Source organism: Nelumbo nucifera, chromosome 7 (assembly GCF_055504915.1).
Source record: "Nelumbo nucifera cultivar China Antique chromosome 7, China Antique-T2T, whole genome shotgun sequence".
NCBI lineage: Eukaryota > Viridiplantae > Streptophyta > Magnoliopsida > Proteales > Nelumbonaceae > Nelumbo > Nelumbo nucifera.
Window position 1 is genome coordinate 17,087,819 of NC_142655.1, and position 27,471 is coordinate 17,115,289.

Sequence of the window (27,471 nt, forward strand, 5' to 3'; positions counted from 1 at the left end):
TAGTAACTGCCCAAGTTTGTTTCACAAGGCTGGAAATGGTATTCTTTTGTCCAAAGTCAAATTCAAAACTGATCTGGTTAAGGAAACATGAATTTGATTTGTGAATGATTGTATTGTAAGTGGATCCACCTCAATGGTAATATTTAAATATATGCTTATATCTACATAAAATTATTTTGTATGTTTATAGAAGAATCATAGGCTCAACTCTCACAAAAAATTGTTTTCAAGTCATTTTATTCATGATACACAATATCAGTCATAAATAGTGTGTATTTATTCTTGAAAAAGAAACATCCAACACCCAAAAATGAATTTTTTTCATTCTACACATCCTTTTTTCTGTTAGAAAATGGGCTGTTATATACAAGTTTGAATGTCGTACATTTGTATTCCATTTCTATACATGTTACTCACCTTGGTGCCTTCAGTGTGCAATCTCAGAAGTTGAGGCATTTTTTAGCTCAAGATCCTCAATAATGTTGATACATTTCCTTAATGATGACTTGGCCTGCTCACTCCTTTCAATCTCATATAAGGAAACGAGATCGTTCTTAAGCCCGTTATCTTTCCACTGTACAGGTGCAGTGGCTTTATAAAGCTGGGTTATTTCAAGTAGGCAATCTGATGCACTGATGTGAACCTGAATTTCATTTATAACATCCAGGGAATTAAAATAAATATAAGAAAGTATACAAAATGAAACCAATGAATCCTAATCAACTGAAGTCATAACCTTCTCAAGAAATTTGATATAAAGGATAACTCAGGTATACAGAAATATTTACATAAATCTGGGCAAAAACCTCTATTAGAAATATGCCTAGTTTCCCTTTTTTGTTTTTGATAAGTTGCATGGCAAGAAGACTGTATATGAGGGAATAAACAAAAGCAAACACGTTTATTTTCCCTTTTACAAATAATATCCCTTGCATTTTCTTTCCAGTTCATCTTCTTGAACTCTTTATTTAAATAAACAAAGGTAAAAAGAAGTTTTATTTGGTTAGGCTAAAATTTGCTTCACTGGAATGGGTTAATATGGTGTACCAAGTGGAGCCTTTATAGGTTGCCACCTCAGACACACATGGAGAAAGAATACTTTACCTGCTTTGGTAAACATATCATCAAATAATAAGATAGAAAGAATGTACATGAGATTGCAAGATTTAAGAAGTTGATTGTTTTTGGTTTTAACTGTTTTCGAGTGGAATATTCAATGGGGAGGAAGGAAGAATACCTGGGCAATCTTTACTGTCTTCATGCATTCAGTTAGCTTAAGTGGCACAAAGCAAAACATCTGAAGAAAGTACAACTGAAGAAGTGAGATGGACAAGAATACATGATAACCATAAACAGAAAATCAAGATTTGGAATTACCTCATGAATCAAAGAAGTTGCATTAGCATATAGACGGGCATCCAGAGAGTTGACAATGCTCTGGAGCTTTGAAAACAACTCTTTCATTGATGAAAAAGTTGCCATTTTGACTGGCCTCAGGAGTCCCATGGTAGCAATAGTTACCAAAATGAAGACAATTAAGAGAAGTAGAAAATGCAAACAATTAAACCCAAGTGATTTTGTTCAATTTATAATGGATAAAAAAAATACCTGTCCATGGCAACCCAGGCGACAATGCAAACAAGAAAACATTCATCAAATTATTCCCCTGTTCAAGAAGATCACTTAGACGTGCCACAGAGATGCAAGATGTAATGCAGTCGAGAACCTTATCATGTGGAGCAGAAACATATGCATTGTCTTCTTCTGTACCTTAAGCAAAGCAAATATCTCCTTTACACCAGAGCAAAAAGATACCAATATGTGGAAAGAAGCATATAAAAGGAAGTTCCAATCAGAAAGGGGTCAAGGAATATGTACATCCATATTTGAAAATATTATAATTCGGCCTGCCTTTGAGTTCTGTTAGTTTGATAACAGCCAAGAAGAGAGAAGAAGAAAGAAGAAAGAAAGAGAGAGAGAAAGGAGGAGAAAAGGAGAGAAGAAAAGCCTGGTTCGAATTAGGAAAGATCACTTCTCCCATTCGGCTAGACATGTTTTATATTACTAACATAATGGAAAAGACACATGTGCCCTTATTTAAGTGAGGGACACTAGTTCTAATATAATATTACAGATCAGCAACCTTAACATAAGTATAAAGACAGAAATACCCCTACACTAACACTCCCCCTCAAGCTGGAGAGTATATATCATATAGTCCCAGCTTGTTACATATGTAGTCCACTCTTCCCCGACTCAATCATTTTGTAAATAAGTCTGCCCACTGGTTCCCTGTGTTAACATATGCAGTGTCTATCATTCCATTCAGCACCTTCTCTCTCACAAAGTGACAGTTAACCTCTATGTGCTTGGTTCTTTCATGAAACACCGGATTAGAAGAACTATGAATTGCAGCCTGATTGTCACAATAGAGCTTCATTGGAGTGTTAATATTGTATCCTATCTCTTGTAGAAGGTTCCTTAGCCACACTAATACACAAGCAGTACGTGCCATAGCTCTATATTCTGCCTCTACACTGCTTCTCACCACGACTATCTGCTTCTTACTTTTCCATGTCACCAGATTACCCCAAGAAAAGTGCAATAGCCTGTGGTAGACCTCCTATAAGACATAGAACCGGCCCAGTCAACATCAGTATACCCTTCTATTTCAAGTTTTCCACCACTTTTGTATATCAAACCACGACCAGGGGCCCCTTTTACATACCTCACAATTCTTAGAACAACATCCCAATGAGGAACCAGATGTTTCTGCATGAACCGACTTATCACACTAACCACAGATGAAATATTTGGCCGAGTAATGGTTAGGTAGTTCAGTTTACCTACAAGTCGCCAGTATCTGCCAGGGTCTTCAAACACTTCACCCATATCACTGCTCAACCTAGTATTTGTTTCTATAGGTGTTTCAGTTGGTTTAGCACCTAACAAACCTGTTTCCTCTAGCAAATCAAGCACATATTTCCTCTGACACAAATTAATACCATGCTTAGATCTTGCTACTTCTATCCCCAAGAAATATTTCAATTTACCAAGGTCCTTTGTTTGAAATTGTTCCTGTAGAGTCATCTACATACACTACCAATAGGATTTTTCCTGCCTGAGAGTCATGACTGAAGACGGAATGATCAACTTGGCATTGTTTCATACCAAACTTCTTTACCACCTCACTGAACCTACCAAACCATGCTCGAGGAAACTGTTTAAACCCATATATAGCCTTCTTTAGTCTGCATACCTTCCATCCTCCCCCTGAGCAACAAACCCCGGTGGTTGATCCATGTAGACCTCCTCGAGCAAATCACCATGCAAAAAAGCATTCTTGATATCAAGCTGATAAAGGGGTCAATCATACATAGCAGCAAGAGATATCACAACACAAACCGAACCTATCTTAGCAACTGGGGAGAAGGTCATTGTGTAGTCAATACCATAGGTTTAGGAGTACCCTTTTGCAACCAATCGAGCTTTCAGGCGCTCAACACTACCATCAGGTAAATACTTAACAGTATAAACCCACTTACAACCGACAACCTGCTTCCCAAGAGGAAGAGTGGTGAGGTCCCAAGTATGATTATGAATTAGAGCTGAGAGTTCTTCTTCCAATGCACGACACCACCTTGGAGAGGCAAGGGCTTCCTGGACATCCTTAGGAACAACAACTGAGGATAACAAAGAGATAAACTGGCGATGGGAAGCAGAAAGGTGAGTGAGTGAAACATAATTAGAAATAGGATGAAGGGTACAAGTGCATTTACCTTTCCGCAAGGCAATGGGAAGATCAAGATCAGATACTGGGTTTGGGGCTGGTGTGGAGACAACTGCCGGATCTATCGACGGTGATGGAGCCGGAGGAGTAGCAGCCGATACATGTGGGCGATGTGTATACACTTAACGGATAGGTGGGCGTTCAACAGGTGGTGGCACTGGAGGCAAGGACTTGGTCACGGCTGGAACAAGGGGAACAAAATTGGCAACTGGAAGTGGAAGAGGGGGAGGTGATGAGGAGGAAGAAGCATCACCGGACCCCAAGAAAAACGGAATAGACTCAAAGAAGGTAACATCAACACACACAAAGGAACGTTGAGAACTAGGATGGTAACACTTATACCCTTTCTGGGTCTAGGAATAGCCAAGGAAGATGCACTTAATGGATCGTGCATCTAACTTGTCCTTCCCGGGGCCCAAATTATGGACGAAACAGACACACCCAAAAACCCGAGGAGAAAGAGGAAGCGAAGACAAGGTGGGAAACAAGGTAGTGAATGGGGAATGACCATCAAGGATAGACGTGGGCATCCGATTAATCAAGAAGTAAGAAGTAAGCACCACATCACTCCAAAAGGGTTTGGGAACATTCATGTGATGCATGAGGGAACGTGTTGTTTCCAAAAGATGATGATTCTTTCTCTCAGCCACCCCATTTTTTTGTGAGGTGTAGGTACATGAGGTCTGATGTATAATGCCATGTTGGTCCAAGTATTCTTGAAATGATGAAGATAAATATTCACGGCCATTATTAGAACGAAAAATTTTAATGTGAACACCAAATTGATTGTGAATCTCAGCATAAAAATTTTGGAAGATGGTAAACAATTCACTTCTTTCTTTCATTACATAGAGCCACGTCATCCTTGAAAAATCATCAACAAAAATGACAAAATATCTATATCCATTGTATGACATCACTTTATAAGGACCCCAAACATCGGAATGAACCAAAGAAAAAGGACTCGGCACACGGTTATCAACCCTAGGACTAAAGGGAACACAATGATGTTTCCCCAACTGACACGACTCACAGTCTAAAACAGAAAGTTGACTCAACAAAGGAACCAATGATTTCAAAACTTTCAGTGAAGGATGACCAAATCGAAAGTGCCACTGGAGAGGAGAGAGAGATGACTGGAGAGCTGTTGATGTTCTTCCACCACCGTCAAGATAATACAATCCACCGTCTTCATGCCCTCCACCAATCTTCATCCCCGTCTTGAGATCTTGAAAAACACACTTAGAAGGGTAAAAAGTAATAGAGCAATTGAGTGACTTGGTCAACTTACTAACAGACATAAGGTTAAACAGAAATTTAAGGACATACAAAACTGAGGATAAAGATAAGGGCGTCAAGTTAACATTGCCAACACCACAAATCGAGGATGTAGAACCATTACCAAGGGTAACAAATTGTGATGTTGAGCAATGAGAGAGGGAAGAAAACACACTTGGAGTTCCAATCATGTGATTGGAGGCTCCAGAGTCAATAATCTAGGGATTGGGTGTGGATGCCAAACAAACCATACCTGAGTGTGCGAAAGTAGCCATGTTCTGCTGGGATGTGGATTGGAAAAACCTCTCATACTCATCACGGAGAACACTCACCATCTCTTTCCCGGGAACATCTGTGGATGTAGAAGGCATCTGATCAGCTGAACGATTATCCTGTCTGAAACTGGTGTCACTAGTCAAGGCATGATTAGACCAAGTTGAGGGTGGATCATGCAAGTCATAACAATAATTAATGGTATGTTCATCCATACCACAATGAGTACATCTCCTCGGACCCGAGCCACGTCCTTTGCCACGGGCTCCCCCTGAATCTCTACCTTCAGTACGACCACCACCACGGTTATATGTAGGTCCACCACCACCACTTCGGCCATATACCGGACCACTGCTACCACCACGGCCAGACTGAGCTCCTCGAGCTCCACCTCTAACACCACGGCCCCTTGACACTGCAAAGACTGATCTATCAGAGACATTAGAGTTCTCAGTATATCCAATGGAAGTCCTCCGAAGTTGAGCAAACACCTCTTCTAAGGAAGGGAGAGCTGACCCTCCTAGTATCTGAGCCTACACTGGCTCATACTCAGATTTCAGCCCCACCAAAAATCGAGTCACATCAAGCTGTTCTCTCTGTTGTTGCTGAATTTTGACATCAGAAGTGAGAGGGTGATAAACATTCAACTCATTACGAATGTTTCTCATACTAGCATAGTACTCCTCAAGACTCTGATTGCCCTGTTGCAGATTAAAGTATTCCTAATACAGCTGATATACTTTTGTTGTATTGTCTTGACCAGAATACAACTTCTTAGCATGGTTCCCACACATCTTTGGCAGTGTCAAGAAACATGAAGTTTACACTAATCTTGGGATCAATATTGTTCCATAACCACGTGATAATCTGTAAATCCTCTTGTTCCCAATCTTCATACTCATGAGAATCAGTGGAGGGTTTCTCCTCCCTTATGTGTTTCACCTTCTTCTTTGCCTTCAGAAAAACTTTTACAGATTTAGCCCAAGGTACATAATTCTCTCCATTCAGTTTAATGGAGGTCATTTGAACATTCAGGTAGTCAATAGGTATCATCACATTAGATTTGCTACCACTGTTATCTCCCATTGCTGAATTCTGTTATTACTGAATTTGGCACACTGCACACTACTTGATCACACTGATCACACTGGTTTCAGCACTTGTTATTGCTGAAGGTTGCACTCTTTACACCACAAACCCTACCCTACGACTACCTGAAATCTCACCACTATATGAGAACCACTCCCCCTTCGAATCACACAAAAAGCAGCATAAACCCTAGCACACTACAGTCTGAAATCCCATCATACGATCTGAAACATACTTCCTATTTGATTCATAACAAAAATATGCATAGAAATCTCTTACCTCATCACTCAAAAAACAAACCACCCAAGAAGAAAATCAGTCCACACAAGACACCCACTGCACCACACGAATCAACCCTCTTCTCTTCATCGATTAGGGGAGGGCTTCTTAGAAACCACAGCAACCAACCATGAACAGCACAACTGGAGGCATAGAAACCTCCAAGGGAAGAGGGCGACCACTCCTTTTCAGCCCTTTCCCTTATGTCCAATCGATGGCAGAGAAGTCAAGAGAAAACCCTAGATTGAGTGCGCAGAAAACAGAAATCTGGGCAGATCTGAGTTGCTTAGTTGTGCTCTGATACCATATTATAATTTGGCCTGCCTTTGAGTTCTATTAGTCTGATAACAACCAAGAAGAGAGAAGAAGAAAGAAGAAAGAAAGAGAGAGAGAAAGGAGGAGAAAATGAGAGAAGAAAAGACTGGTCTTAGGGAAAGATCACTTCTCCCATTCAGCTAGACATGTTTTATATTACTAACATAATGGAAAAGACACATGTGCCCTTATTTAAGTGAGGGACACTAGTTCTAATATAATATTACAGATCAGCAACCTCAACATAAGTATAAAGACAGAAATACCCCTACACTAACAGAAAAGAAAAATAAAACAGAGAAAATTTAGAAAAATGTAGATATTCATGAAATATGATAACCACATAATTACAATAAAGATGATGTTAGTGCCTTGTATATAGGTTATAGGTTGATTTGATGCAAATGGAACCGTAAATAATGGACTAATACCTAGAACACTAGAGAATACATGAAAAACAAATCAAATTAGTCTTAACTAAATATATATTACTTGATAAACTTTTGATGATTATATTTCATCTAAATTGTGTACTTACACTTCATGTATATCTATAACATAGAACTTAGGTCTGGGGCCATAAGACTTTAGTTGTGGTCTGGAGCCCTCATAAATTTCCCTTGTTGCATACAGAGTATTAGGTTCATTCCCACCATTTGTAGTTTGCGGATGACTTGATGATCTTCTGTGATGGTGGTTTTAGTGAGGTGGGAAACTTGAAATAAATGATTAAAGCCTTTGAAGGAGTGTCCAATCTGAAAATCTATTGCAGATTGTCTTCAATTCTCCATTTCTACCTGGCCCTTGTCCTATTTAGGGCTGCTATTAGGGGCAAACCCTAGGGAGAGTAGGTTCTAGACCCCATTCATAGAGAAGTTTGAAAAGAGATTAGTTGTGTAGAAGAAAAATTACATCTCTTTGGGTGGGAGGATCACCTAAGAGCTACCCTCTCGATCCTAGCTACTTACTACCTCTCTGTCTTTGGGAACCAGGAGAAGGTAAAAAAGACCACTTAATCACTTGGGAGGTTGTGGGTAGAAGCAAAAAGGAAAGAGGATTACGGCTCGGGAATGTGCTTATAAAGAATTCAGCTTTGTTAGGGAAGTGATTTTGGAGGTGGCCTATGGACTGAGATAGGTTGTGGCATCAAGTGGTGAAGAGTATTCATGGACAAGGTTCAAAGTATCGGCACGTATCAGCCCGTATCAGCCGATACGTATTGTTCCAGGACCCCTCCGATACGCCCCTACAGTGGGTGTATCGGGGGTCTGATCGATTCAAGGTGTGGAGGAGGCCTAAACTGACTCCCATGAACCAGTTGCGAAAAAAAAAAGCACTAAAAAGTTGTATCGATTCGCCCGATACGCCCATACCGGCGTATCAGGCGTATCGATATTTTGAACCTTGTTCATGGATGCTCAGAGAGTGGATGGGATGCTGGTGCTTCAAGGGAGGGCTAACCTAGCAACACCATGGAAAGCAATTCACAAAATTCTTCCGCAGCTCCTCAGTTGTATCATGTATGATGCTTGTTCTGGTAATTCTATTCAGTTTTGGGAGGACATTTGGGCTGGAGATATTCCCCTAAAAGACCTTTTTTCATCTTTGTACTCTGTTTCTTCGTATAAAAAAGAGGTGATTTCAGAATTCCTTCCTTCAATTTTAAATTTGTTGTCTTTGTTAGGTTGAAGGGTTTTATGTATTGATGGTTCGACTGATAAGTGTTCTTATTAGCCTGTATTTGTGTTTAAGTTGTTATGTACTGGGCCTGTGTTAATGGGCCTAAGTTTATTTGGTGTTTTAAGTAGTCTGGGTGTGCCATCACTAATCAGGGGCATTCCAGACATTTCCTGTAACATTGTACTGTAACCTAATATAAATGATAGTACTGTCGACTGGGTTATGTAGTTCGACATTTTCAGCACCTCTTGGTCTCCTCTCTTCTACTACTTCGGCTACAACATTTCAGCTTACATGGTATCAGAGAATTAAGCAATTTCCTGGTTACAGCCAACGCCATCTCCTCTCTCTTGCTGTCTTTCTTTCTTTTTTTATCTTGGTTGCTGCAGTGAAACCCTAGGGTTACAGGAGAACAATACAAGGTTTGAACCTAGGGTTTCCCTTGGTTGTAGGGCGCAAGGGAAGTAAGACCCAGAAGTTGATGTCCTACTAGATTGTTTCTAGTAGTGAGTAGCCATTCGGCTGCTAAGAGAGGTCTGTATAGGACAAACCTAGATTGAGGACTGATTTCAGCAGTCCTAGTATTGGCCGTAGGGGGGAACACTCTACAGTTGCAGTAATCGAAGCCCAAGAGAAGTCTGCATAGTGCAGTGGTGGAGAGCTCTCAGCTTCAGGTCGGTTACCAGCTCACAGAACACCTTATTTGCTGCTGTAACTGTACTTCAGAACTGTGACAGCCTCGGCAAGTCTGAACCAGTGTTGCGAGCTGTCAGAACCTTCTTCAATACTGCAACTAGTCTTTTTCAGCACTGTGAACACTTCGGCTAGTCTGAAACAGTGTTATCTACACAGAGTCTGCAGCCAAGATGTCTTCAATATCCGGAGAGGTCTCTTCTAGGGATATCAGACCTGGTGGGAGGTCTTCAAATCTGGAAAACCCGAATCTGCACAGCTTGCAGATTACAAGTGTGCTGCTGGATGAATACAACTTCAGGGAGTGGTCCGTTTCTGCAATGCTTTTTATTACTTCCCTTGATCTCACGGGCTACTTAGATGGGAGTAAGAAGGAACCTGAAGTTGGCAGTGCGGAGTATGCAGTGTGGCGCAAGGAGAATGCCACAGTTATGTCCTGGCTGCTTGCCTCTATGACTCCACAAGTTGCCAGGACTGTTCAACACTTCCCCACAGCAGCCAAGATTTGGGAAAAAGTGTCTAAAACCTATGGACAGAAGAAAAATAATGCTAGAATCTACAGATTGAATCAAGACATTGCTGCCTTAAGGCAAGGGGATATGACAGTTAACATATTTTGCAACTCTGGAAGGACTTTGGGAAGAACTTGACCATCACTTGATTTTGGACTGGGAAAATGCCAGGGACAAGGAGAGACATGATAAGCAGATTGAAGAGAGCAGGGCCTTTAAGTTCTTGGCTGGCCTGGACCTAGTGTATGAGGGCATAAGGTCACAAATTCTAGGAAGAGATGAACTGCCCGAGTTACATCATGTTTATTATCTGGTAAGGAATGAAGAAGTTAGGAGAAAGGAGATGCAAGTTGACTCTCAGATTCAACCAGCTGAACAATTTGGGGAACATTCAGCCCTGATTTCCACTAAGGGAAACAGACATCCAGACAAGAAGCATATTAAGTGCACTCATTGTGGGGGAGAGAGACATGTAAAAGAAAAGTGTTGGGTCCTATATCCTCACCTGAAGCCAGCTGCATTGAGAAAGGACAAGAAGCAACAGAAGGGTCATGCGGCAAGTGGGAACATTGTTACTAGTAACAATGGTGACAACTCACAGAGTATACCAACAATGGCTTCTTCTCCCATGGGGCAGGTTGCTGATTCCTCTGGAGCAGGTGCCTTGGGCTTCACTGCTAGTGAGGTAGAGGTCCTTAGCCGGGCTTTAGCCCGTCTAAGGAGTAATTCTTTTGCTTCCACCTCTCTTGCCATATCAGGTATAGTCTCTGCCTTTAGTGCAACTAGTTCTATTGACTCTACTTCTTGGGTTATTGATTCCGATGCAACTGACCACATGACACATATGTCCTCCTTATTCTCTTCATATCAATTGTTGTCTGGTCAGGATAAGATGAGAGTTGCTGACGGGTCTTTCTCCACCATCTCTGGAAAAGGGGTGGTTGACCTAAGCAAGGACCTCTCTCTTAAATCAGTTCTACATGTTCCCAGTCTCACCTCAAATCTTGTCTGTTTCAAAACTTACCAAAAATTTGAACTGTAGTATAACCTTTTTTCCTACTCATTGTGTCTTTCAGGACAGATTGACGAGGAGAACGATTGGGAGCGGTCATGAGTATGGAAGCCTCTACTATTTTGATGCAGACATTGGTTCACATACAAGCATCAGCTGCTAGTAGTTCGGAGAGTGTGGAGTCAATAGCTACGTTGCATCTGTGGCATGCTAGGCTAGGTCATTTACCTTTCTCTTCATTAGAAATGTTGTTTCCCGAATTGTTTAAGGGCATTTCAAGTCAGAGTTTAGTCTGTGAAGTATGTCAAATGTCAAAACAATGTAGAACTGTTTATCCAATTTCCAGTAATGAAATTCGAGCTCTTTTTTATTTGGTTCATTCTGACGTTAGGGCCCTTCACCTATTGTTTCTATTGGTGACTTCCGTTACTTTATCAGTTTTATTGACCACTACTCTCGATGCACATGGATCTACCTGTTAAAAGGAAGAGATGAAGTGTCACGGATAACTATGGCATTTTGCAAAATGATTGAAACACAATTTGATAAGAGGATTAAGCAATTCCGATCAATTAATGCTGCTGAATACTTTGAAAAATCCTTGAACTTATTCATGGAAGATGCTGGCATGTTACATCAATCATCCTGTGCTAATACCCCTCAGCAAAATGGGGTTGGTGAGTGCAAGAATAGACATCTATTGGAGACAACTCGAGCCTTACTATTCCAACACAAGGTTCCCAAGCAATACTAGTCTCAAGCTGTACTTACTGCATCATATCTGATAAATCGGATGCCATCTAAGGTGTTGGGTATGAAAACCCCTTTCTTTGTTCTGTGTCCTACTCTTCCAAACTTTCTTCTTCCTCCACGGGTCTTTGGCTGTATATGTTTTATACATGTGAAGGATCCAAAGAAGACCAAGTTGGATCCAAGGGCTACGAAAGGAATATTTTTGGGGTATTCTCCTACACAAAAGGGTTACAAGTGTTATGATCCTGTTTCCAAGAGAAAGTATGTCACTAGAGATGTGGTCTTTTTTGAGTCTCAACCCTATTTTCAGTCTTCTCAGAATCCTCTTCAGGGGGAGACTAGTGGGATGGAAGAGGATTCTCATTCTCCCTCATTTTTTGTTCTCCTCTCTGCCTCGGGCCTTCCATCCTCTTCTTCTACTCCTAGTTGTGGCATCCCGGGTCAACCTAGTGAGGCTCCCACTGTGCCGGTTACCTCTCCTGATACTGCAGATATCCCTGAAGGCTCCAGTAGGGAACAAAAAGAGATACGAATCACCTACAACAGAAGGAAAAAGGGCCCTCAAACTCATGACAGCAACCAGTTGGACTCGGATCAATCTGTCTCTGCAATCCAAGGTAATTCCAACACACATACTTCTGATTTGGATCTTCCTATTGCTCTCCGTAAGCCTATCCATTCTTGCACCACTCGGCATCCCATTGCTGATTTTGTTTCTTACTCACATTTATCTCCAGCCTATCACTCCTTTGTGTCTGCTCTTTCCTCTGTACATGTTCCTTCTAGGTACTCAGAGGCTGTGTCTGATCCAAGGTGGAAAGAAGCTATGAATGAAGAGATGAAAGCCCTAATGAAAGCAAGAACTTGGGAATTAGTGGATCTGCCAGAGGGGAAGAGCATTGTCGGGTGCAAGTGGGTGTTTACTGTAAAGCATAGGGAGGATGGGTCCATTGAGAGGTACAAGGCCAGGCTTGTGGCAAAGGGGTTTACTCAAAAAGAAGGGATTGACTACAAAGAATCCTTTGCCCCAGTAGCAAAGCTCAACACAATTTGGGTTCTATTGTCATTGGCAGCAAATTTTTTATGGGAACTTCATCAGCTGGATGTGAAGAATGCCTTCCTAAATGGTGACCTTCATGAAGAGGTATTTATGGAACATCCACCAGGCTATGACTTTGATAGAAAGGTGTGTAAACTGAGGAAAGCATTATATGGTTTAAAACAGTCTCCTTGTGCATGGTTTGAGTGGCTTTGTGGGGGCCATGAAGAAAGTGGGGTACACTCAGAGTGGTGCAGACCATACCTTGTTCATAAGGAGATAGGATAGCAAACTTACAACACTCATTGTTTATGTGGATGATATGGTGATTACCGGGAATGACTTGGAAGAGATCAAAAGACGGAAGGAGTTTTTAGCTTCTGAATTTGAGATCAAAGACTTGGGTCATTTGAGATATTTTCTTGGGATTGAAGTTGCTAGGTCAAAAGAGGGGATCTACATATGTCAGCGGAAGTATGTTCTTGACCTCCTAGAGACAGGCATGATAGGGTGTAGACTAGCAGATACTCCAATAGAACAGAATCATGGCCTACAAGAATCAGTAGGGGAGGACTACTGTGATAGAGAGAGATACCAAAAATTGGTAGGGAAGCTGATATATTTATCTCTCACTCGACCAGATATTGCTTATGTTGTGCATGTTGTCAGTCAGTTCATGCACCCTCCAAAGATCCCTCATATGAAAGCAGTTGAAAGGATTCTCAGGTACTTGAAGACTTGCCCAGGAAAGGGAATTCTATTCAGAAAAAACAATAAAATTGAAATTGAAGCTTATACTGATGCAGATTGGGCCAGTTCTGTTGGGGACAGAAAATCAACTTCAGGATATTGTACATTTGTGGGAGGGAACCTAGTTACATGGCGCAACAAGAAGCAGAATGTAGTTGCTAGATCAAGTGCCGAAGCTGAATATGGAGCTATGGCTCACGGGGTTGCTGAACTCCTATGGCTCAAAACTATTCTTAATGAGCTTGGCATTAAAGCTGAGGGCCCTCTCAGATTGTATTGTGACAACAAGGCTACCATCAACATTGCAAATAACCCTGTGCAACATGACAGGACAAAACATATTGAGATCGATCGACATTTTGTTAGAGAGAGAATAGTCTCGGGAGAACTTTGCATTCCTTATACTCCATCTAAGATGCAAATTGTAGATGTACTGACTAAAGGGTTGGCTGCAGCAAAATTCGTGGACCTTCTTGGCAAGCTAAACATGATTGACATCCATGCTTAGCTTGAGGGGGAGTGTTAGGTTGAAGGGTTTTTTTATGTATTGATGGTTCAGCTGATAAGTGTTATTATTAGTCTGTATTTTGTTTAAGTTGTTATGTACTGGACCTATGTTAATGGGCCCAAGTTTATTTGGTGTTTTAAGTAGTCTGGGTGTCCCATCACTAATTAGGGGCATTCCAGACATTTCCTATAACATTGTACTGTAATCTAATATAAATGATAGTACTGTCGACTAGGTTATGTAGTTCGATATTCTCAGCACCTCTTGGTCTCCTCTCTTCTACTACTTCGGCTACAACATTTCAGCTTATAGTCTTTGTCTTGGGATTTTGGTTTCTATAGAGGGTTAAGGGAGGATGAAGTTGATTGTTTGTCTGCTCTTCTTGGTCTCCTCGATAAGGTTTGGTTGGATCCTTTGAAGCCTGATAAGAGGATTTGGGCCATTCACCCCAATGGGTCTTTTTCTTGTGGTTCCTTTTTTAATTTCCTGTGCCAAACCTCCTCTCAACAAAGTTTCCCTTCCAAAAAAGTCTGGTGTAGGCCGGTTCCCCCCCAAGGTTATGGCTTTGTGTTGGGAAGTATGGCATGGTAAAGTAAGCACAATGGATAACCTACAAAAAAGAAGACCCTTCCTATGTATTTCTCCAAACTGGTGCACTCTTTGCAGATCTCATGGTGAGGACTGCTATCACTTATTTTTATCTTGTAGTGTCACTGCAGATCTCTGGGTTTGGCTTCTATCATTGTTTGGGTGTAGATGGGATATGCCAACAGAAGTAAGTATAGCCTTTAACCCTTCTATGTTCTATTGGCCCCATAAAAGAGGAAAGAAAATGTGGAGGTGTGCACGAGCAGCCTTTTTATGGACAATTTGGGAAGAAAGGAATGCCAGGATCTTCCAGCAAAAGGAGAGGAGCAGTCAGGCCTTGAAGGACTGCATTATGTATAGGGCAATACATTGGTTAAAGACTGGATTTGTTTGATCATTTCTCCTTTACTGACCGTTGGACGGATTGGTTATCAGTAGCAAGCTGTTCCTCCTCCAAGGTAAAGGTAATGGCAAGATGGGTCCCCCCTCCTCATGGTTCTTTGAAGCTGAATTTTGATGGAAGTAAACAGGGCAACCCGGGTCCCTCCGGATTGGGAGGTGTACTGAGGAATGAGGCTGGAGAGGCTATTTTACTATACTCTGGCCCTTTAGGTGTTGGGAACTCTATTCGGGCAGAGCTGTTAGCTGCAATACAAGCAATCATTCTTACAAAAGAAATGGGTGTGGAGCAGCTTCTGGTTGAAGGGGACTCTAAGACGGTGGTGAACTGGTTAAATAATCCGGAGAATGTCACGTGGGACTACAAGAATAAGATAAAGAAATTCAAATGGCTGACAGGGAATATGTCTGTAACAGTACAGTGGGTTGGGAGATCAGCTAATGTATTTTCTGATGTCTTGGCAAAACAAGAAACAAACAGGGAAACATTGTTCTGGGCGCAACTGTAATTTATGTTTTTTTAACAGTCATGCACTTTTTAATGTAGTTTTTGTGTTTTCTGTATGGAGAGGCAGCACCCCGTGCCTCTCTAAGGGGATTTTCATGTAACCAATCTTTGAATTAATGGAATATGGTTCTTTATTTATCAAAAAAAAAAAAAAAACATGTTCCAAGACATGGGCTCTTGAACTGTTTTATGGATCATGTAACCCTAGATTAAAACTTTGTGTGTTTCTGTATAAAATAGAGTAATGATTTGGGTTCATCCTTTTCAGTAAAACCAGTCAGACCTGTAATGGGGATATATCTTGTTTTATGACTGAATATAAACTTCGTCTACCAAAAATCAGATCTGCTCAAATTATATGTAGGTGTTGCGAATCATGGAGACAGAAATAGGTGATTTTGAAATAAAACTACAAAGTGGAGCATGCAGCTATTGCTGGCACCCACGAGTCTAACTGCCCGCTAAAAGGATGCCTTACATAGCATGAGCATTTCCAACCAAAGGCAGTTGTTTTCTAATTAATCAAATCATATGCAATTTTGCAACTTCATGAATTTGTTTTGGATATATTTTTGTTGAAAAATTTTTGGGAATAATTTGAAGTTAAGTAAGCTTTTAATTTTCATTCCATAATCATAGAGAGTGCCTTAAAATATTCTTTAATTAAACTAATATAGTTCTAACATATTTAGGAGGTTCCTTGTATGAAAATCCAATATTTCAAGATTTATTTACTGTTTACTTATAGTAATTTGTTAAAAGAGCAGGCTTACTCATTGCTTTCAGATCTCTCTCTGTCTCTCTCTCTAAGCCCATCAATTTTCTCTTCTACCATCATTTTCCAAATCTGAGACCCTGTAATTCTTCTTCCAATACAAAAAAAAATAATAATAAAAATAATCTTCTTATCATTTACACTTGCTTATCACAATAATTCTTCTTCCAATACAAACTAGCCATCCAGCTCCTCTAATCTCTCCAAAACTCGGCCAACCATAGTCAATTTTCATGAGACCCAGTTTCTCACTTTTCTACCCCTCTTTGGAAGACCCCCCAAGGCTTGAAATAAATCTTGATCTGATTACCTAAAAACGATTAGCTTTGTTAAATCATGAGATATATGCTACATCAAACTGGTAATTTCAAGATCTAGATGCATGATAGAATTTCTATGATACTAATAGGAAAGCATGCCTCTAGATGAAGCTCGAGAGTAACTAATTGAAATATATGCATGCAAATATGCAAGGGAAAACCTTGCCCAGTCTAACTTTCTTCTCTAAGAGGTTATATAGACACAAAAATACAATATTTCTGAATAGAAGCTAGGGCTTGTATAACTACCTGATTTAATTGCATCATTTGCCAAGGGTGATTGCCCAGGTTTGGTGACATTGGTCTGCTTGCAAAACTCAAATAACAAAGGAAAAGCCATATTAAAGAACTCTGGCTTAGAAAAGGCATTAATAACCTGCAAAAACACAAGAAGGCAAATCACTACATCTCTCCAAACTAAGAACCTGTTGAATCATGAATTAGGAACTGGTGTCTTCTCTAAAGATGTAAAAACAGTGAACTACATAATTGTATAAATCACAAAAAACAATCTTTCAAAAACAATGTTCAACCACATCAGGAACGTGCTTGATACCCAATAAAAATGTCAAGTGTGTGTTCTTTTACAACACAATGTTGAACCACATCAGGAACATGCTTGATACCCAATAAAAATGGTAAGTGTGTGTTCTTTTACAACACAACAAAATTCATTTTTGTTCATAAAATATGTATGTATTAATGTATTTATATTTATATGTAAGGAAAGGGTTTCCCAATCAAGTAAACTAGGGAAAATCCTTAGATGATTCCACTTATTTTTCCCTAGTGGAGGATTTCTGTGCCAATCCATGTTAGCTTACAGCTCAAAAGCGGTCTTGCATATGTTCCATTTTTTTTAATCCGGAACCCAGGATCAAATCCAACATCAGTTATTGTCCATGATGCATACACCGTGTCAAGTTCAAAATAGAGATCTCCTACTATACACGGATACCCATATGTGCCTGGTCCACCAGCATTGGACACAATATGTACCCCATGCAACACCGGATACTGCATGAAGACTTCTAGAGTATTACATTTTTTTTATGGATAAATAGAAATCTTCACAATGATGCCATGCATCCCCAATGGTGGCCACTCTAGGCCACCAACCCTTAAAACAATATTATTGAATCAGTATTAATAAAAAGTATTTCTATTCCCCAGCTGAGCCCAAAATAGATTCCTTCTCTCCACCCCTTGTTTTGCCAATGCATCAGCCAATTCATTAGCTGATCTGTATGTCAACTAATTACTAGGTTCTTTCCAGCATTTCGGTTCTCTCTCATAATGCTCCACGGAGTCAGTCCACTTTTGCATGAGCCAGCTACTCATGAGTTTGGCATCCCCCTCCACAACCAAGTTCCATAAGTTAAGAGATCTTTCTAGATGCACACTTTGTAGGACTGGATTTCCTCCACTGCAGTCATCAAATTTAAGATTAATTGAAATGAGGGTAGGATTCATCTAGAGCTCATCCTCTTTTGCCAAAGATGATTGAGCTATCCATAAACATTCTCTTTCCATGTCTTCAAAAGAAAATGAATTAAAAAGATCCATTCTTAATCCAGCAGATCACCTTTACTTTTATGCATTCAATAAGCGAGCTTCTCAGCCTTTCTTTGTCATGAAAAAACCTAAAATTCCTTTCTTCCCATAGAGTCCACAAAACAGCTGCCCTAGTACTTTTCCACATAATCCTACCCCTTTCCTAAGAGCACCAGAATAGGATGAGCTGAAGATGCCACTCAAATCTGAAGGGAGCACCAAATGGAGCCCAAAAAGTCCTAAGAAACAGTTTCAAATACCCTCAATAAAAGAATAGGAGATTAGCAAGTGGTAAGTGTCCTCCTCGCTTGCTTGCATAAGAGGTAAATGTATGGAGAAATACACCATCCAGGTTTTTTTTTGCAACATATTAAAAGCATTATTTATTTTTTTAATGAAAGAATTCCTAACAAAAAGCCCTCATTTATGGTGGAGCTGGCCCACTTCAAATTTTTCTCACCAGAAGAGATGGCCCATATTTTATGAAAGAATTCCCATTTTTTATTGCCTTATATAAAAGATAGTTGGTGGCTGTAGAGAGTAGCTGCCCATTTCTTCTAAGCTTCTTTTCTTCCTGTTTCTCTTCTTTCTTCAAGACTGAATTCAAACATAAATAATATAATATATGATAAAACTCAAATTAGATGTTCGTATATGTTCAGGTCAGAAGAAAGAGAAGGAAAAGAGAGAGAGAAGGAGAAGAAGAAATCGAAGGAAAAGAAGGAGAAAAGGTCACAGCCGAACTAGAGAGAAAAATCAAATCCCTCTAGTCAGCCCTTCTTTTATTTATACTCTTCTAAGATACACAAGGATTACCATTGTGCCCTCACTTAAGTGAGAGCCACATAAGCTGAGCAGTACATATATAACTAAACATAAAAGGACTGTACTACCCTTGTACAGCTGACTCTAACAATATATTTAGTTAAATAACATTTAAAATATATAATCACGGTTAGGGGGGTGACTTCACTCCCCATCCATGCCCTGCCCCCGCCAAGGCAATCTCCATCCTCAACCCCATTGAGGAGACCAAGTACCTGGTGGGGATGGGGAAAATAGAAAAGAAAACTGAACTGCTCTTAGAAAAAAATATTCTGGGATAGTTGTCAAGAAAGAAAACAAGAATGTTGTCAAAATGATGGTAAGCAAAACTCAAGGTAAAATGAAACATCAAACTTTCCAGTTGTTTTATAGCAAGAAAAACAAACAACAACAATTCCATGTAAAATAACATCCTTTCCCTGTCAAACATCCAGAACATCTGGTAGTTTTTTTCTTATACCTAATCATTTAAGTTTCAGAGGAAGATTTTTATACTTTTCCTAATATTTACCACAAACCATAGAACATTATGCCATTAGAAAGTTTCCTGTGATATTACAACAAACTTTTCTATTATTGAACAATCAAAATCTCCTGAAACAGAAATCAGAACCGTGGGCAAGGAAGCTTCCTGCTAAATGCTTGAAGTTACTTTGAATGGGTAACTCGGGGAATAGAGATTCAGTTTCAGTGGGTGAGATTTTCTCTCTCCCCTTTTCTTCCCTTGTAAGCTCTGGTTCTTTAATTAATGAAATGTTTCTGTTATTGATAAAAAAAATGCTCGAAGCTACTTGTTAAAATGACTTGAAGTAAATGAGTCATTTGATAACTTTTGAAAGTAATTTGGCACAATTTACCTGTTCTAGACAGAAAAAAGCTGCTTCACAGTATGCCCTGTCCTTTTTGGTGCACACAGATGCTATTACATTCAAAATTGAACTTGGGGCTTCTGGATCCTCAACAGAAATTGCGCTGTGGCAAGACAAACAAACAGCAGCAATTGCATACAAAATAGTATCCTTTCCCTGTCAAACATACAGTTATAAGAAGTTGAACTGCTTAAAACAGTAATATCTAGATAAACCATTAAATTACATGCATAGATAACAGAATGGTCTCCATTTTATTTTATACGGTTGGATTAAGCAACATTGGCACATTTATAGCATGGTGACTGGGCAACTGGAAAAGTCAGGGCATGTATATCATCTCTAAGTTTTAAAATATTTTGTACTTCCTTTTACTGAATACAATGAGTTGAATGGTCCTACCTCCCATAAACGACCAGGTAATTCTTTCATAAGAGATTTGAGCAAGACATGATGATGGGAAGAAAGAGATTCTCCCAAAACTTCACTTAGCTTTCTGATAGCCTTTGCTGACTACATGCAAGCACAATGAACATTATAACACAACTAAGTCAGAAAGAACACAAACATGGTTATACATTTTATGATCTCAGTGAGATCATTAGTTAATGAGTAACAGGGCTTACCCTTTTCTTATTAGCCCATGAAGAAGACATAATTCCCTCAGAAAGAAGAGAAATAATTTCATCCATATAATATTGAAGGGTGACTCTTTCACTGCTTGTGTTTTCTTCCCACAACTCCTCAAATAGGCCACTGACATCCTTGTCATCCTCAAATCTGCATGAAAATTAACATTATGGCTGTAAATAAAAGATACAACTTCATTTTCAATTCCTTTTTTACATTTTCCGAATCTAATTACAAGGTTCAAAATAAGGCTGAACATTGAATTAAATGGATCAGAACTTATCATTCCATAAGAATTTCTGATATATTCAAACAATCAGCAATTTGTAGTGTTAACTGACAGAACATAATTCTATCTGATATACAGCCAGAACAAATTCCATAGGAACATATGGCATGATTATATAAGTTGCACAATTGAAAAACTATTGTGGAAATAGAAACAAAAAAAAAAAAATCAGCAATTCAAAATACAAATGTGGGCAACTTTTCGCTTTTCTTGTTTCCCCTTTTCTCTTGAGGACAAAACATTATGGGATGAAACAAGATTTTATTAAAAGAAATAGGAAGATGAGGGGCATGCCAAAGATCTTTTCCACCAAGGCCAATACCAAAAGGATTAAAGGACACAGAATAAACAGGAAGATTGGTCAAGGCACTCTATATGAATATATGCTTTCCTCTGGACAAACAAACCTGCTTCCACCCCACTACTTTCCTTATAGAACATTCCAAACACCAAGTCCCAGATTGTCATTGACTTGTAGATCCTAACAAGAGGCAGTCCCAAGAATTTGAAGTTAATTTAGGAAACAACATTACCATCCTCAACAAGTTGGCCAACAAATATCAAATTAATAGTTAATTTAGGAACAGTGTTTTAAGAAGTAATGATAAATTTAAAGATGTGGATAAGTAAATATCATGACAACCAACAATATTTAATTTCTCACCATTAGCATTAACAATTTGTTTTACCAAGAAGTTGAGGATTAGAAGTCTAACCAAGAGGGCCCCTGTCATACAATTAAAGGCCCCAGAATACATGATCCACAAGTGACTCGGAGTTGCATAATAACAAGAGGATTCAGTAGAAAGACCAATGACAGAGAACAAAGAAGAAATGGCCAAGGAAACTAGTTGGCACATCTTCTCCTTTGTGAAAGCACTGGAATTCTCCCCCTTAGAAGAAACAGATGAGGAAAAAGATGACTGAGCTGAAGTAGACAAATGTGAAGTGGTGTCATCCGAGCTCCCTATAGATGCCAGGTAAGCTTTGTATTTACTCTTCTTTTGTCCTGACCCTTTGGGACTTCGAGTTGGACACTCAGCAATGATGTGCCCATATTGCTTATAGTAAGTGTAAACATTTTTTCTTCTTGCAATGGGATATCACATGATCGTACTATTTGCACTCGTAACAATGAACCTTTGTTAAATCTTTCTTAGCTTTGGACTTATTGGCCAAGGAAACAGTATCCACAAGGACCGCAACATTATCTTTCTATTTTGATAAGGGCAAACTTAGTAACAAGGGCTGGTTTCTTCATGCAATAATTCACCAAGAATCACATAAATTTGGGACAGAAAGGAATCAACAAGCAAACAAAAGAAAACTGTTTTTTTTTTTTATATAAGAATATGATTCAAAGAAATTTCTTGGGTTTTTGTTGAATTGCCAATATATATCAATCAAGTGAATCTCGTTCCAATGGGGGTAAATTCAATAAATGCAAAGCAATTAGGGTCAGTCTTTAAACATTTTATTGCATTGAAATTTATCAAATTAAAAATAAATAACCATTTTTAGCCAAGATTTACTAAGTAAATAAGAATAAGATTTCTTGCTCCCAAATGAGAATCAACCTTACAAATTGTATTTTGCGAATCAACCTTACAAATCCCCAGATTTGTCCCATCCAAACAATTGTTAGTGTCGAGTATGTAGGAGAATTTCTGTCTTTGTGCTTATGTTTAGGTGCTGATGTGTATGTTTATGTTAGATCTAATGTCCCTAACTTAAGTAGGGGCACATGTGACTTTTCCACATTATTTTAGTAATATAAACTAAATCTGGCCGAATGGGAGGGTTGATTTTTTCTCTCATTCGAACCAGTCCTTTTCCTCCTTGTCTTCTCTTCTACTCTTCTCCTTTCTCTCTTTCTCTCTTTCTTTCTTATCTCTTTTCCTTGACTGTTATCAGTCTAACAGGCAGGCCGAACTTTAATATGGTATCAGAGTTAAACTGAGCAAATCGGATCTTCCCAGAATTATGTTCTCTGTGCACCCAGTCTAGGGTTTTCTCTTAATTTCTTTGCCATCAGTTGGAGATAAGGAAAAGGGCTGAAAAGGAAGGATTGCCCTCTTCCCTTGGAGGTTTCTATGCCTCCAGTTGTGGTGTTCGTGATCGGTTGCTGCAGTTTCTAAGAAGCCCTCCCCTAATCGATGAAGAGAAGAGGGTTGATTCGTGTGGTGCAGTGGGTGCCTTGTGTCGTCTGATTTTCGGGTGATCAGGTAAGAGGTTCTATGCATTTTCTTGGTGTGAATTAAATGATAAGTCTGTTTCAGACTGTATGGTGGGATTTCAGATTGTAATGTGCTAGGGTTTGTGCATTTCTCAGTGTGATTCGAAGGGGAAGTGTTCCTTAAACAGTGTGGTGAAGTTTCAGGTGGTCGTGAGGTAGGGTTTGTGGTGTAAAGAGTGCAGTTTACAGCAATAGTAAGCGCTGAAATCAGTGTGTAGTGTGGTCTAGTGTGCCGAATTCAGTAATACCAGAATTCAGCAATGGGAGACAATAGTGATAGCAAGACTAGTGTGATGGTTCCTACTGACTACATGAATGTTCAAATGACCTCCATTAAGCTGAATGGAGAAAATTATGTACCTTGGGCTAAATCTGTAGAAGTCTTCTTAAGGCAAAGAAGAAGGTGAAGCACACAAGGGACGAAAAACCCTCCACCGATTCTCATGAGTATGATGATTGGGAGCAAGTAGATGCACAGATTATCACATGGTTATGGAATAGTATGGAACCCAAGATTAGTGTAAATTTCATGTTTCTTGATACTGCCAAAGAAGTGTGGGACCATGCTAAGAAGTTGTATTCGGGCTGTTGAAATAATTTAGTTGTTGGTGTTAGGGTCTGTTTGGCTAGTTAAAGCGTTTGTTATTTCTATTTTTTTACTTCTGTTATGTCTGTTATTGTACTCACTTATAGCAGGGGCACAAGGGTCTTTTCCCTTGTTATTTCTGCCACCCTATATATCTTATAATAAAAGCTGGCGCCGCCAGTACTGTTACATTGCCAATCCCTTCTCTTCTCTTCTCCCTTCTCTCTTCTTCTTCTCTTCTCTTCTCTTCTCTTCCTCTTATTTCTGGCCGGCCACACTGTCAAGATGGTATCAGAGCGGGAATACTAACTGAGAGAACAGATCGAACAAACTTCATTGATCGAACAGATCGAACAGACTTCACTCTTCCAACTTGCTGAATTTGGGCGGAACAGAGATCTGAATCTGGACTGAGGAAAACAGATCTACAACTGGTATAGTCCTTCCTTTTTTCTCTTCCTTACCCTCCTTGGTCGTGTACCAAGTGAAAAAACCAAATGAATCTGGGCTAGTGAATACTATCAGATCTTTGTACCTCTGTTTTTTGGGATCGTGTGATCCTGTTCCTGTGTTAAGGCGACTGTAGGTCAAGGATGACCTGTTATCTCAATTATTTGGCTTGATTATAAGTGTTAAGGATCTCTCTTGCAGATTAATGTTCTTCGACATTCTGGAAGGCTGGTAGGTTGGGACAGTTAAACCGTACAGGTCTGAAATCTGCCGAATATTGCCTTTTTTTGTCCTAAAATTGGTACTTTCTGTGCTCAGACTGTTTTCAAACCCAAGAGTGTGGGTGTGGACTGAGTGGAGCATTTTTTTGTGGAGTAAGGAGGGGTCCTAAGTCTGGTGTTTGGGACTGATTGTCTGTTTTGACCATGTCGTCTAAGAATTCTCTTACTTCAGAGATTTCAGGGAGCCACAATGGAGTGAGTGAGGGAATGGATATGAGTTTCCCCATGGTTGTTATTCCCTTTGATGGTCTGAACTACCTTGAGTGGTCTAGGGGAATAAAACTCTACATCACTGCTAAGGGGAAAATAGGATACATCAATGGGAGAGTGAAGGAACCGAAGTACGGAAGTGCTGAATATGATAGGTGGAACCAAGAGAATAGTATGGTGATGTCTTGGCTCTTGGTTTCCATGCTGCCACATGTAAGGAAGACTTTTATGTGGGCTGAAACTGCTTGTGAGATATGGGAACAAGCAAAGTCCACCTATTCAGAGTAGAGACACAATGCCAAGATATATCAACTGCAAGCTGAATCCTCTACTTGCAAGCAGGGGGAGAAGAGTCTCTCGATGTACTATTCTGATTTGACATCGATATGGAAAGAACCTGATCACTATCATGATGTGAATTGGAAGTGTGATGAAGATGCAAAGGCGTATAAGTCACTTGTATCTCAGCAACGGGTCTTTGCCTTTCAACTAGGGCTGAATCCTTCATATGAGTCCATCAGGGTGCAGATCTTGGGGAGTAAAGACTTGCCATCAGTTCAGGAGGGGTATGCATTAGTGCAGTCAGAAGAGAATAGAAGAAGTGTGATGAATTGTGTAGAAGGGGAGTCAGTTGCCCTAGCTGTCCGGGGAAATTCAAATACAAATGTCGGAGGTGTTTTTAAAAAAAGGTGTCTCTCAAAAAAAAACAGATGATAAGAGTAAACTTTGGTGCACTCACTGCCAGAAGACACGACACACGAGAGATACATGTTGGGATCTCCATGGAAAACCTAAATGGGCACAGGATTTGGGTAAGAAGTCAACACCTGATCAGAGCAAGAAACCAAGCCAGCAGAATCAGAAAAAGTATAACTTAGCTAATATGGCGTCGACAGAGACTAGTCCTTTGGTAACTCAGGAGAGGCATCCCAGTTCTGACCCTAAGGAAGAAATTATCTACTCCTTTCGTGAACATTTGGATTTGTATGGTAGGACTCTCCGCCAGATAGATTCTGTTCCTACTCCCTCTACCTCTTTTGCGTCTACATCAGGTAATGTTGCCACTGCCTTCCATGTGTCATCTCATACCACTGATTCTCCTTGGGTCATTGACTTCGGAGCCTCAAACCACATGACCGGTAAGTCAAATTTATTTCAGACATATAACCTTCTCTCTGGGAGAGATAAGGTGAGACTAGCTGATGGTTCTTTTTCTACCATAGCTGGCCGAGGTACCATACCTCTTCCACTTGGCCTTACCCTTCCTAATGTGCATGTTCCGAAATTACCTATTAATTTGCTATCCATTAGTAGTATAACTCACTCCTTGAACTGTTCAGTCACTTTTTTTCCGTCTTCATGTGTGTTTCAGGATTTGGCCTCAGGGAAGACAATTGGTAGAGGAAGCATGGTGAATGGTCTCTACGTGTTGGAGAACAAAGCTGATCTTGTGGCTACAGAGTCCATGAGTTTGTCAAGTGAGAGTCAAGCCTATTTATGGCATAGTCGTCTAGGTCATCTTTCTTTTGAGTCATTAAAAGTTATGTTTCCAAAGTTGTTTGAGTCCTTGTCAGTGAGTCAGTTACAGTGTCAAACATGTCAATTGAGTAAACATTGTAGATGTTCTTTACCTTTGCGAAATAAAAGATCTGAATTTCCATTTCATATTGTTTATTCTGATGTTTGGAGCCATGTTACTCTACCCACTGAGGCTGGATATAAGTACTTCATTACCTTGATTGATGATTATTCTAGATATACCTGGGTTTACCCTATGCGATCTCGAGATGAAGTACCAAAAATTGTGAAAGACTTTCAACGCATGGTGTTCACTCAGTTCCAAACGGAAATCCATATCTTCCAGTCGAACAATGCGAAGGAATACTTCCATAGTGATCTCACGGAGTTTTTTGCTTCGAGTGGGTCACTTCAGCGAAGCTCTTGTGCCAGGACACCCCAACAAAATGGTGTTGCTGAACGAAAGAACCGTCACCTTCTTGAAGTAGCTCGTGGCTTATTAATTTATATGAATGTGCCAAAACGTTTTTGGATGGATGCAGTCTTATGTGCTACATACATCATCAACCGCATGCCCTCTCGGTTACTAAAGTATAAGGCCCCACATCAGCTTTTGTTTCTTACAGCTCCGTTGTCCACCACTTCGATGCGTGTTTTTGGGTGTCGTTGCTTTGTCCATAACCTGTCGCCTACTCGAGGTAAGCTTGATCATCGGGCTATTCCCTGTGTTTTTCTTGGTTACCCTTTATCTCAAAAGGGTATTGCTGCTATGATCCTACCTCTCGCAAGTACTATGTCTCCATTGATGTATCCTTCTTTGAGAATCAACCTTTTTTCTCGGTTTCTCCTCAGGGGGAGAGTAGGGTTGAGGAGAAACAGGCGACTCAAACTCAACTACCTCCTTTACCCGATCCTCCTCCATTCCGGATTTTTCATCGTCGCCATAAAAGCCAACAGAGTTCAAAAGCCGTGGAACCTGACACTATGCAACCAACATCATCGGATTCACCAGAGGCAGATCCGTCTCATCAGCCAGGTACACTTGCTTCTATTGATAAGTCTAATCCTTTAAATGTTGATTCACCTATCATCAATGATCTTGATATTCCTATTGCTAAGAGAAAGGGTGTTAGGTCTTGTACCACTAATCATCCTATCTCTAATTTTGTGTCCTATGATCATGTTTCACCTTCATTCCGTGCATTCCTCTCTTCTGTGGACAGTGTCCCCATTCCTAAGAATGTGGCAGAAGCTTTGTCTAAACCTGAATGGACAAATGCAATGCAGGAAAGAAAATTGATGCTTTACACAAAAATGACACTTGGGAGTTGGTGGACCTTCCTAAAGGGAAGGAACTAGTGGGTTGCAAGTGGTTGTTCACAGTGAAACACAAGGCTGATGGAACTGTTGAAAGGTACAAGGCTAGACTGGTAGCAAGAGGCTTTACACAGGTATATGGAGT

At 40.0% G+C, this 27,471-nt stretch overlaps 1 protein-coding gene across 4 annotated transcripts in view; it reads right to left on the bottom strand.

The window, feature by feature from the left end:
- Nucleotides 1-210: 210 nt before the first annotated feature.
- The window catches only part of LOC104607842 (ARM repeat superfamily protein), a 117,141-nt gene continuing 89,880 nt past the window's right edge, over nt 211-27,471 (bottom strand). For 2 of the 4 annotated variants that reach the window (XR_016078622.1, XM_010273590.3), the window contains exons 28-35: nt 20,436-20,589; nt 20,212-20,322; nt 19,798-19,965; nt 16,811-16,937; nt 1,609-1,764; nt 1,378-1,487; nt 1,238-1,297; nt 211-643 (exon numbers count right to left, since the gene is read on the bottom strand). Coding sequence is in view for 3 of the 4 variants with exons in the window: in XM_010273590.3 (XP_010271892.1) it covers nt 428-643; nt 1,238-1,297; nt 1,378-1,487; nt 1,609-1,764; nt 16,811-16,937; nt 19,798-19,965; nt 20,212-20,322; nt 20,436-20,589 (1,102 nt within the window). In the remaining variant the exon portion in view is untranslated. Of the gene's footprint in view, nt 644-1,237; nt 1,298-1,377; nt 1,488-1,608; nt 1,771-16,810; nt 16,938-19,797; nt 19,966-20,211; nt 20,323-20,435; nt 20,590-27,471 lie in introns of all 4 variants that reach the window. The other 2 variants (XM_010273589.3, XM_010273591.3) reach the window with 1 other exon arrangement.